General features: G+C 41.9%; 1 protein-coding gene across 2 annotated transcripts in view; it reads right to left on the bottom strand.

The window, feature by feature from the left end:
• The window catches only part of LOC139345616 (electrogenic aspartate/glutamate antiporter SLC25A13, mitochondrial), a 45788-nt gene that overhangs the window by 25527 nt on the left and 6776 nt on the right, over positions 1–13485 (bottom strand). For both annotated transcript variants that reach the window (XM_070984330.1, XM_070984331.1), the window contains exons 4-7: positions 12987–13102; positions 9660–9799; positions 4653–4799; positions 2433–2571 (exon numbers count right to left, since the gene is read on the bottom strand). In XM_070984330.1, coding sequence (XP_070840431.1) covers positions 2433–2571; positions 4653–4799; positions 9660–9799; positions 12987–13102 — 542 coding nt within the window. The remainder of the gene's footprint in view (positions 1–2432; positions 2572–4652; positions 4800–9659; positions 9800–12986; positions 13103–13485) is intronic.

Raw genomic sequence — 13485 nt, forward strand, 5'->3', positions numbered from 1 at the left:
TTCTGTATGTTGTCTATGTTCCTTTTATAAAAAATATAGTACAAAAAAAAAAGCAAAGCAAAGCTGGACATAGCTGCTGAAATGTCTGGACTGACAATTACTGACACAACTTATACTTAGAAGCAAAATATTGTTATTATTAATGTTATTCAAATTAAAATCTTTTTACCATCCTTTGTTAAGGCAATTGGTGCTCTGTTGTTAATGAGTGCTTAATGGAGGTGTGTTCAAAGTATTATAATAATAATTATTATTTATACAGCCCTTGTGAAAACAATTACAAAGCACATTATAAATGGATTTTAAAAAAAGAAAAGAAGTAAAAAACACTAACAGTAGTCTACAGCCTAGCATGGCAGATCTGTGAGGTTGTACTTAAGCACAGCTGTGCCTTGAGCTCAATGCTAACGTCAGTATGCTAACATTCTCACAATGACAATGCTAATATATGTTAGCACACATAATTCTTATCATGTTGACCATCTTATTTTTCAGGTATTTAGATATAATGTAGGGGACAAACTAATATTCTGATCTGAAGATGATGCTAGATAAAAAGTCAGGGGGTCATGAATGTTTCACAAAATTTTACAGCAGTCCATCCAACAGACATATGACTCAAAACCACAAATGTCATGGTAGCGCTAGACAAAACGTAAGGGGATCACCAAAGTCAACAGGCTTCATCCTCACGGGACCTTTAACGTCTCATTTCTTAGAAATCAACTGAATATTTACTGAGATATTTCAGTCTGGACCAAAGTAGTGGACAAACTGATTGACTTTACCATTCCTGAGAGATGGTCAAGAAACATTTCAGAGCAATCTCTGCTCTCGCTCCCAGGAACTTGAGAAGTGAACTGACTCACACATCGTGAGGTCTGGCACTAACTAATGAAGATGCATTCACAGCATTATGTGGTAATATAAACTTCATCGACACACAGTTGATTTAACCTGTTCACAAACATGCACAGTCATGACTTGCCTTGTGGTGTACGCTGCTGGCTCAGTAAGAGGTCTCCTGCACATGTACACACACAAACACTCACACACATGCGCCCTCCCTTTTGTGTAGGCGTTAAGCACTGTAATGGCGTCCCCGAGGTAAAACAGTGGCCTTGTAGCACATGCGGAATCAATCAGGATTATTACGCTTGCGTGCACGCTCGGCTGTGCTAATGTATTTGACTGTTTGTGTGTGCCCGAGAAATGTCTGAAATAGTGTGTTGCAATATATGGGCACACTTGATACATGCGGGTGTGTGTACAGTGTGTGTTTGTCGGCCAGCCAGTAGTACATGGAGCCGAGCACTTGTAGTCCCCAAGGAGGCCTTAATGACTCAGGGAGTGGAGGGTGGATGGGTGGTGGCTGTGGAGGTCTGGCTGGCTACGGGCCACCACGGGTCGAGCCAATTCCAGCCTCTGTGTGCCCATGGTGGGAACAGCCTGGGGAGCCCATGGGCTCTTGGTCTGGGTCGCTATGGTCCACACCCCTGATAAGGCTTCAGATAGCATCATGAGGCTACAGTAGTGGCCCTGGGCCATGCAGAGAGAGGTCAGAATTGTTTCTTAAAGATAACCAGAGCAGGAGAGAGGGAGTCAGAAAGAAAGAAACAGAGAAAGGTAGAACGAAAGAGACAGCTAACCAGGCTTCGTGCCAAGCACTGAGGAAAGGAATGAGAGACAGCAAGTGGGGCAACGAAGTGAGACAGATAAGGATTGAAAGAAACTAACCATGGGAGACAGAGGTAAATAGAGAAAAGGTCTGAAAGAGACAACGGCTATTGGATCAGTAGATAAAAATACCTCGTTTTCATCACCTTGTAGATTTACATCGTTGCTCCTCAGTAATTTAGATGATGGAATTAAGAACAAGCTTCTAAATGGTTTTAACTCTCTAACATGCACTTGATCTACAGGCTGAGATTATGCACCTCATCCTCCAAATTGTTTTTTAAAGAATTAGAAACATCATTACAAACCACAAACACCCCAGGACAAATGAATTGGTCCTCAGATCAGTGCCAGGATGTCTAATAGACAAGACAGGCTCCATCAGGGATTGTGGGTATGCAGTACGTGTGCTGGGTCGGATCCAGCGTGCCCATTTAAATGCCACCGGGAAGGAAGAAAACCAAACAAAAACAAGTTTCCACCCTCCCTCAAATACAGATGTACATGCATTATCTGGAAAACACATTTAATGCTGCCTGTAGTGCGGGTTGGATCACTTTGTGCATTTGAGCACGTACAGTGCATGCATGCATTTGTCTTGCACGTGTGTGTGTGTGTGTGTGTGTGTCCTGTATGCTGACTGGAGAGAACACTGCTGCATGCGAGTGTGTATGTACTCATAAATACGTGTGGCTTCCTGTATTCATATAAAGTTTGTGTGGGAGTTTTTGTGGGTTTTTTTCCTGGCCAGGTACCTTTGGTTACTTCCACATCGCGCCGGTGGCCAGCCAGGGTGCTGTAGATCTTTCTGATCAGCTCCATGTTGTTGAGAAGCGAGTTGAAGCCGTTGAAGTATGAGAAGCTGACCTGGTGAGATGTGCTGCCACCTGCAACCTGGGCAAGGATTGAGACACACATTTAAACATACAATAATATCTTAGAATCACCCACAAACGCAAACACAACCACAATACACTACACAATCACACAAGATGCATCCAAATCTAATAACTATGCAAGAAAACTCTGAAGAATTATGCCAAAACATCACACGTCAAGAGGAAACCTTGACAAAACACCAGTGGTTAATCATCCACGTTGCTCTTTACCATTGCTCCACAGGGAGAAGTAAACCTATTTAAACCACTGCTTTTTCCATCACACAACGAACACTCTCAGGGAGTTTAATTAACTTTCTTTATGAGGTGGAGGAAGTGGTAAAAGAACAGAAAATAGAAAAAAGGTAAGGGATTAAAAATAGACGCTGGGGTCTTGAGGACATTCCAGGCTTCAGACAAACTCTTTTATGTGAACCAGCATCCCTCTGTCATCAAATCAGAAGCAGCCCTGACTGCTGTCTGTCTAGTAATGTGTGTTCCAGCACCTTTCAGAAATGCTGCCTGTTTTAGGTAGCTTAGGCCAGAGTATCAGATGAGCCTGGTGGCTTTGCAGCTCTTAACAGTGTTGAGGGTTGAGGCAATAGAAAATATAGTGCTTCCTTTCACTAGATGGCACTGTTTGCTTTACAGACACATTCAAGAAGGTTGTTCCCAGCTTGCTGTGTTTGCAGGGGTGGAAGCTCTGGCTTGGGTGAAACTGCCCTAACAGAGGGACACTTTTGTCTCTGATCACATCTATGAGCCTATAGACATGGATCTTCCCACCATATCCAAAACTGAGTCTTTCACAAAAGAGGAGAAGGGAACAATATTTGGTGAAAAGACTGTGGCGCTGATCATTTGCCATGTTTGGTGAGTGAGTTAAAGGTTGTTGTTTCACAGTGTTCTGGCATAGTCCTGCCTTTAATGTGTCTGCAGTGTTTATGGGGGTTTTGATATGTGTGTGTGTGTGTGTGTGTGTGTGTGTGTGTGTGTGTGTGTGTGTGTGTGTGTGTGTGTGTGTGTGTGTGAGCGTGTGTGCAAGAGAGTTTACTAACAGCACACCAAGATGTCTGGTCGGTGAGGTAAACACAGCGGAGAAAATGACAGAGTCTACAAGGTGTTTATGAAATGGGGCAAGACATGGACACAGACACAAGGCGCACACACGCGCAACAAAAACACTGACACACATTAAGAAAAGACAAGACACAAAAAAGACAAACATCTCAGAGTTCAAAACAAATAGAGTACACGCGCACAGCTGCTCACACACAAACACACAGACAAAGATGATGGACTGTAAAGCTCCAGTCGCCATCTATCTCTGTCTCTATCTTCCCATTCAGCTGGCCTGCTTGGCTTTGACACTGCCAGAGAGGTTAGACTTAATGACATGTTGGGAGAGAGACAGAGACACGGGGGAGGGAGGAAAGGAGGAAAAGAAAGGGGGCGGCTGAGAGAGAGAGAGAGAGAGAGAGAAGGAGAAAAGAAATGAAAGGAGGGAAGAGGAGAGAGAGGACAGATGAGAGGTGACAGAAAAAGTAAAGAGGAAGAAGAAGGAACGAGAGATGGACAGCTGGAGGGAAAGAGAAAGCCACGGTGTTTGGTTGTGGGGGTGTGAGAGAAAGAACCGAGCACAGGGAAGAGAAAAGACAAGACAGACAGAAAAGAAAACAGTCTTGCCTTTAACTCTTACGGAGAGTAATGTTTGTTGTTGGTCTTCCCATCTGGAATTAGCAACTGAATCAGTAGTGAAGACTGCTTATAAAGTACAGTATATATATGTATGGACCCCCCTCCTTTTCTGAAATGTCAAAGCTTCATGTTACATTTGATCATACAAAGGTTTTATTAAATATACATCGCTAACACACGATGAATATGGCTAAGATGTGAAATTAAATCTCGCAGTGACCTCATTTTAGATGCTGCTGAATAAAAAAAAATCCCTAAACATATAGTGACAAAGCGCCATAACTCCCAGGTGTACAGCGGTGACCGATCTCGCAGTTTTTTAACCAGCCTCAATTTGGCTCCTGTGGACGACAGTAAAACAAATGGAGGAGAGAACCGCAGAGCCAAACAAACACCCACCGCCACGAGGCATTCCTCCACAAAGGGCGTGAGCATGTGCGGCCGGATGGTGACCATGATGTCCCTGAAGTCCAGGGCTGACACGGAGCCGCTGTGGGCTTGGTCCCGCTGGATAAAAGCCTGCCGCGCATGTTCCAGCTGCATCTCCTGCGCAAGGGAGTGGAGAGGAGAAAGGAGGGAAGGGTAGATGTTAGATCATACGGGAAATGCATATTATTGCACACATATGCGGGTCTTACCCCTCTTTAAGTTGCCTTCGTGAATTAAAATCCACATATACTCACTCATATAATTCGTATGCATAAAAACACCGCGTTTGCTTTGATGGGCCCCCTCTGAGTTACGGGGGAGCCAGCCTTGTCCAGCCTTTATTCTAGTCTCCTCTCCCAACAGCAGCTTGCCTACTGTGAAGCGTCGCTTGGGCTTTTCACACCCTCCCTGAATCCCCATTAAACCCACTTGAGGGAGAAACATACTAACACACACACACAGACATGCACACACAGGCAAGACGGCTGATCATCCAACTGCTCACTTTGTCTCTCTTCTTGCGCACACATACACACAAAGGTCCACGGGGACAACAGCATGCTGTGGTGGGGACAGATCCCACAAGGCCTTTGAAATTAGCAGCCATTATCGGTACCTGCAACCACAAGTCTACAGAGGGAGGCTGTAAACAAACCACTGCCATCGGTGCTCCCTCTGTCTTATGAAAAGAAACTCCATTGCAGCATAAGATGGGGATATCAGGACAATAATACTCCACAAAGAGTCATGGTGAAATACAACGGTAAACTTGAGGACTAAAGCCAAAACTAGTTGGTTTGGCTGTTGACTCACTTGCAGTATATTATGGCCTTCAGGTCAAAAAAAATCATTGAGGCTGATGTATTTTTATTCATGAGGTTTGTCACATGAAGTGACACAATACCAATAGCCTCAATGACCAATTCAAGCTTAGTTACTTTTAAGCACACATCAATGTGTTTACTCAACTGAAGCATTCATGCAAGACGTTTTAAGAGCTTTACATAGAGTACAAGTGATTAGTCAATTAATGGATCAACAGAAAATTCAACTGCAACAATTTTGATAGTTGATTAATCTTTAAAAAGGCTTATTTTACTATTTCCTGATATTGTATTGACCAAATGATAAATCAATTTATCAGGAAAATAATCAGCAAGTTAAAGGAAATTACCGTTAGTTGCAAACCTACATGCATGTGTTACAAGACTATGAAATATTTCTAAATTTAAAAAGGCACAAAAGTTAAGCTTTAAATACATTTATCACACATATCCCATAAATATCCTAAAACTGAAAAAAAAAAAAAGATTATATCCAATAGGAACACATAGACAGAAAGAAAACATGTCAGAAATTTGTAAATGTGCAGAATCACATCGTCGGGGAAATTAATTGATGCTTTTTAATGTAATTACTGGCTAGTAGTTTTAGCACAATAAGTAAGTTTGTAATTCAGTTCAAATAAATGCTTATCAATTTGTCCAAGAAGAATGGACATTCTTTTCCAAGCCACACACGTCGGACAAAAAATCCTGAAGGGGGACTGATTAAATCTTGAACATGCATGGCATTATTCAACTGATTGATTCAGATGTTAAATGGAACTCAAAAAAGTGGTATTACCACAACACAAAACCCTATGAGGCTATGACTTATTGTTGTGTTGAATTTGAGTGATATTTCACTGACAGCATAACTGATCGAACTCTAAATTTGCAGCGCCCAAGAGAAACGACTGGGGAAGAGTGACATTTACACAAAGCTGAGTGGAGACCGGAGGGGAGTAAGAATAGACATTGCAACAAAAGAGCCAGATTTGCAAAAACAGCAAATGTAGCAACCATGTGTCAGTATCACCTATGAGCACAGCAGGGGCTCCGGAGAGTGTATAAGTGAAAGGAAGGCAAGGAAATGAAGAGAGATTGACACACGTAAACACTCCCAAAGTAAATAAGGTGAGATATTTTGGTGTCAGCATCCTGTGTGTCGTGACTCATTTCTCCGGCTGGTTGTGAGTAGGTCAAAACACTTTGGTGTGAAATAAACTGGGAAGAGGAACGGGAGGAGGAGAGCTGAATATTTAAAGCCAAAACGAAAGGAAAGTGATGAAGATTATGCTTTGTACGGATGACCGCGTGTGCATGTGCAAAAACAAGGGTCAGCGTTTATCTGTGTGTTTGCGTCCATCTGTAGATGAAGAAGAGAAAATTAGATGCTGTTTCACTGGACAAGTCAAAAGTCGGAAAAGCCACACACACCAACCACACAGAGCAACAAAACAACTGTGGTCCAGGGGATGGAGCAGTTTATAGTCTCAGTCTCTTAAAACCTTAACTTGTTGCAATTGTATGAGTGTTGCAGGGACATGGTTTTTATTTGGGAGGGGAGTGAGGGAGGCAGGGAGACATAAAGCTGGGGGCTTAAGACAGCCAACAACCGCTGAGGCATTTGCAGTCGCTTTAATTGTCCTTGGACGAGAATAAAAACACATGACAAGCCACCTCTGTTTGTTTTCAACGGCTGTGATTCCCCCCTCTTTTCAAAACTTAAACAATAGATATGAGTGGAGCAGGACTGTTTCACTCTTTTCTCGATCTCTGCCTCCCATCAGCACGAGACTAAAGCTATTACAAGGAGAAGCTTAAGCACAACTGCTATTTACATGTGTGCCAGTGAGCCCTCTACACAGTGATGTTAAGGGCTGCCCACTGATTCTTGGGAGAGTCAAACATATAATTGGGACTTTTAAAATCCGAGCAGTGCCAACAATTCACTTTTTTCAAGTGCTTAGGAAAGGAGTAGGACATGTGGTGTCCCCTCCGTGTAATTCAAGCCCTTTACTTGCCAGGATTTATAATATGGGCTACTATGTGCCACTATGTGCCACTTCTCTCTCTGGACATTGGTAATACCATTGCCAGAGACAACACCACACTGACAGTGCAAGCTGAGCCTTGGCCGGCGTCCACGCGTGAGACGGGAAAAATGCATGTAATTGGTGAGAATCTCTGGCTTCCATCAAGACAGTAATTGGCCAGAGAGAGCCCTTGTGAGAAATATGCGGTGCAAACGTTTTCCCCGATAATCCCATCTTGTGAGCATCTGGCAGTGGCGTGGTTACAATGGCAGAAAAACACAATACACACATGCACGTATGGCAGGAAGAGGGGGAAGTAAAGGATGGGAACATTCTTGGGGGGGAAAGCTGGGTGGTAGGGAATTATAAAAATAACTGAAAAATATTTGGTGTTGGTTTTCACAACTCTGAGAACTTTCGTAGCTGTGAAGTGCAGTTTTTTTTCTGGTTGACATTTATGGATGCTCTGTCTGTTAATAAAAGTATCATGTATCATGAGTAGTAGTGCAATCACAGTGTAGTAATTGCACAGGCTTAAATTCTGGTTCAGGAAATGTTGTTGTGCCTATCCTAATTGCCCTGTAATCAATCACTGGAGCAGCTGATAACACACTATAAGAGGGAGCTGCCAATACCTGAATTTTACTTGTACCCTCAGTAAGTACTATAATTGCAGTAAGTAACAGACCATGGCAGTGATATTAATGTGTCTTATTAACGCGAGACACTTTAATAAAACCTATGGTAGTATTAGACCTCTCAAGTCAAAATATTTACAATGTTATTAATTATATTTTTATTTAAGGAAAATATCACTAAAGCAGTGGAGCAAGTGCTAAAGGACGAAATGCAGGACAATATTTACAACACTTTAAATAAATTCTCTGTTGAACATCATCCCTCACCCTTACCTACACAGAGAGGGATCCTACAATAATGTGAAACTCACGCTCCTCTGTCACTTATTAAGGCATGAATCGAAAGCTATGAGAAATGATCAAATGCAGAGAGCGTAAGCAGGAAATGTGCATTTCATATTGAGCAATGAGTGTGGCTGGCTGCTGGCCTGCTGCTGTGAGGAGCTGGAAACCACTGAGTGACTGACTGGGAGAGAATCGGGCATGCTGTCAATGCAAAAGTACAGCATCCACTGGCCACAACGCCACAGACTTGCACTCATGCACACGCACATGTGCGCGCGCACACACAGAAAAACAAGCACAAACACAGACATAAACACAGATGCACAAAGCTGGCATGCCACTGCGCACACATACAGTAAAGCAGATAAGTAAGAACACACATATATGGAACCACGCATATATATAGACACGTATACTGCATGTTCAAACACATGCACACATACACAACGACGCACGCACATATAACAATGTCCCAATATCCATGCGCTGCTGCCCACTGTGTGTAAGCCATCTGGTCTAAGTTAAGTGTAATATAAAAAGCTCATTCAGATACATGGTGAGTGTGGATGCAAACTTGGCACAGCTCAGGCCCTCGCTCCCACCCCCTCCACCACCTCTCCATGCTTAGTCCTGATTTAAGTCTAGACATCATATTGGAAAATGGCTCACACACCACAAATACACCAAGAATATTCCAGCTATACTATTTATGGTGGTAGAACTGCGTCTCTACCTGCTTCAGAGGAGGTGGAGCAAAGAAATGCTAGGTGAACCTCAGCTAATGGAAAACAAATGCAGAAAAGGTCCCAAATATATAACCTCAGTGTTTCATTAATGACAAATCTGGTCAATATGGAGGGCTGTGTTTGAGAGGGGAAGGAACCTGTGTGTCTGTATGCACGCACGTTTGTCTGGCCAAGCTTAGATAAGTACCTGACAATACAGCTACATGACAGGATTGTATGAACATCTTGTGAACAATATGTGAGGATAAGGCAGTGTGTACACACAAATCGGTTTATGAAGATTTACTGACTAACACTGACGGTCACTGGATAATGGAAATAAGACATAGTTAGTGAGATAGACTGACAAAAACGGCTGAAGACAGAAATGTAGAGGGAAAACAACGAGAGTGGAGAAAAAAATGGCATGTGATAGATGAGGAGAGGAGGTGATCCGCACGAAACCTACCAGGAGAAACTGGGTGAACTCTCCGTAGCTGAGCTGCTTGTCCCTCTCTGTGCCAAAGTGCAGTCGTATGAACTCACAGTCCCAGTTGAAGGGGATGTGCTGGTGGATGGTGGTCTGGTTGAAGACCTGCTTCACATCCTCTGCAACGGAGACAAAAAAAAGGCAAGCTGCTTATATTATGACTGAACGATGACAAGTTGCTGTTGACAGGCGAACAACAAGATGCAACTCAATACGGAAGCGTACCAGCCTCGCCTGCAGTGACGGGGGAAGTATTTTAGTTCGTGAAAGTATCACCACAACTGCATAAAAATACTCCTGCATTCAGAAATAAAGTAAATGTTCACAGGTATCATGAGCAAAATGTACTTAAAGTGGAAACAACTCCCCTCTCCCCAGCGTTTCCAGGTGGTATTATTGTTGGCGCCACGGTCGCAAACACAACCGGATCACTTTCCGTTTTCCTCAGAGCCCAGCAACCATCAGCAACACAGGACACCTGTCTACAAATTTCCGTACAGAAACAATCAACTTCACTTCAGAAATAAGAGAGAAGTATGTCCACTGCAGAGGTACAGCGAAATTGTCAGAATTTCATTTGGAGTAATAACACAGTTTGAGTTTTGCTTTGCACAAAAAAGTAACTGCAGCAGGGGTTGACATCAGGGTGGAGGAGAACATTAGGAGAAAAAGAGTCCTCTCATTTGTTTAGTCTATGACGGAGACGTGACAGCAGGTAGAAATTTTTTAGTGTGTTGAGAAAAGCGAACTAGCTTGGTATCTAACTTTAACCACATTATAAACTCTTAGTTTTCATTTCTAATAAATGTGGGACTAAAAAGTATAATATTTCCCTCTGAAATGTGGTGGAATAAGAGTGGAATTGAAATATTGAAATTGAAATAATAAAATGGAAGCAGGGTAAAAATTGCACTTTGCTACTTGAGTAACTGTACTCAGTTACATTCCACCACTGATTTCCTGTGTTGACATATGTAAAATAGACACAATTTAAAAAAAAAAAATCAGAAAGCAATGAGTCTAAAGCTGAACAGTTTGTCATCAAATCCTTTACAACAGAACAACAGTTGTGCAGGTTTTACAGATTACACCCTGCTTTCAAGGCTAACGACCATTCATCAACCACGCATAAGGCCAAGTGTAAAGTTTTTCATTTGCTCTAATAAAGACCACAAATCTGTTAGCACAAAGTCAGTCCGCTCTTAACAAATAGCCTGTGTTTCCCATCTTGTGGTTAACATCTGTAATTATTTGATTTTGGGGGAGAGAAAAAAATGCCTGTGACTGTTTGTGACAAAATGTCAACGTCAATCTCCAGAACACAATTCAGCTCTGATTGAGACTTAAGTTCCTCAACTCCAAATCAGTCCTGAATGACACATGGCAGAACTTGTTTGAGCTGTGTCGGCTCTGTATTCAGAGGGAAAGCCTTTTCTTCTCACTCATGCTCCTCTGCCTGAACCCTCTAAGCCTCTACAGCCAGTGGAGTGGAGAGACACTGAACATGAGTCCTAAATTACAGCCTTACTAAAGAAACAAAAACAAACCAATAGAGCGACCTGTTTCTTATTACCAAACAAGCCGTGCTGAACGAGTGGAGAAAGGAAAGAAACAATTTTTTTATAAAGAAAGAAAGGGAGGGGAAAAGAGAGAGAGAAAGGTGATATTTAGTCAGCTTTAGCTTCTGAAGGAAGACAGCTTGTGCATTGTTTTTTTACACTTTAATGAGGCAATAAATATACAGCCTTTAACTCTTTAAAGGAGAGGCGGCCTCAGAGCCCGCCGTTTATATTATCAGCTTTTATAGACCTGTCAACACTCAGTCCTCTTTAGTTTTTTCTTTCTTGGTCTTTTCTGGCTGAGGCGAAACTGCATTTCGTATGTTGTGTTACATTGCAATTTTTATGAACTCTAAATTCCACCAAATTATTCATTTATTTTTCGAGCGCTAAAAATTCAGAGCACTGTGCCGCCTGTACTTAGCAGAAATTATTCAGGTTATTATCAAATAAAAATGGCTTTACAGAAAAATGAAATAAAAAGAAATCAGAGTGCAGACGTTTATAGCATGGGAAAACAAACGGGCCTTTAATGCAACGTAAGCTGCAGCTATTAATGTTTTTAATAGGTAATAAAGAAGGGAGTTCTTTATTTTGTGCCTTGGTGAGGCTTTTTAATCTAGTGAACGGCAAAGAGAAAAAGGGAGCCGGGTAGAAAATGGGGGAATTCTGCAATGTATCACAATAAAGCAACTTTGACAAGTCTATAATCTGAGTCACAAGTTATTTGCTTTTGGTGAAATGTTAGCCCGATGCAAGTGGCAGACACTGCAGTCAGTGTTTGTGTGATGTGTGTTATGTTTTTCATGCAATTTTCCACTTGTATGTGAGTCTCATAACTCACAGGCATTGGGATATTCATTAACCTTTGGGAGACGCAGAAAAACAGCAGACCTTTTAATTGCCACCAAGACAACGTCACTCTAATTGATCCTTTTAAATATGAAAATTTACATATGTGCATATATAATCACCCACAATGATCTTGCACCCTGTCGACAGCAACAATTAAAATGAAATTCGCTTACTCTTCCCTGTTTGCGAGCGGGATGTGTGCACTGCATTTCAAATCAAGCCTAATGTGCTAACGCCTCGCACACCTACAGAAGGCTGGCATTAGACTTGTTTAAATCAATTAGGCAAATGTGAAATAAGCAACGAGTACAAATGTCTTCCCTTTTCACCTCGGAGCTTCCAGGCATCAGAGTAATGGTGCCAATCATGCACACACACGTACATACACACAAGCAGAGCTACCCACCCCCTCGCTCCATGTTCATCTCCATCCTTTAGTTGCCACCAGCCCTCTCCACCTCCAAACCTAACCTCTTCTTTACAGATAAGATACAGGACACCAAAGAGTATTTTTGTTTGTGGATGCAACCATCACAAAGAATAGATGAGTGGAGGTCAGACCCTCACATAAATAAAAGAGGAGTTTGTATGAAAACTTCTTTAGTGGTGCACTTAAGAGGAACATGCTCTCTGTCAGGACTGGCTGAATAAGTCTTTGGTAAATGTCAAAAGCAATGTGCTGAGGCTTGAACTTTTAGTTCAAGTTACGCAACAGCATTACAGTTATTAATTTTTAACTTTATTTTTATGTAAGCATGTACATATCTACACAATGCACATTACAGCACCTACCACATTCATGCTAATGGCTTAGTAAGATTCTAGGTACATCTGTGCAAGACTGACTACAGTATTATTCAATATAATCCTGTAAATGAGCAGAGTTACTCACCAAAAGAGGTCACTCCATTGCCTGCTTTATCAAACAGCAGGAAGGCGACCATGAAGAGGGAGTCTGGGGCACACAGCACTGACTCAAACGCCACAAACTCTGGAAAGGAGATCAACCTGATGGAGGACAGAAGAGCAGAAAGAAGCACAATAGGTAAGACTGCAAAAGATTGGTAAATGTTATTTGAATTAATACATTCACGTTTCAAGTTGCCCGTGTGAAATATTTAAGCAGCTACACATGTGAAACACTGAGTCTTTGATATCCTTTTAGTCATATAATACATAATAAAGGCTTGAGCAATGTTACACTAATAAAATGGAATATTCAATTAAAAAACAAGCTATTTTAACACTGCATTAAACTACACTCTGTTGTAATTACTGCCACACAGTGGCAAACCAGCACACTTAGACAACCTATCAATCTGCACTCCGCGTAATTCAAGCGGCCTTTTATCCGGTAGTCTGTTATTCCATATGTAATGTCATAAACTCAT

The sequence above is a fragment of the Chaetodon trifascialis genome, chromosome 17 (genome assembly GCF_039877785.1).
Source record: "Chaetodon trifascialis isolate fChaTrf1 chromosome 17, fChaTrf1.hap1, whole genome shotgun sequence".
Lineage (NCBI taxonomy): Eukaryota > Metazoa > Chordata > Actinopteri > Chaetodontiformes > Chaetodontidae > Chaetodon > Chaetodon trifascialis.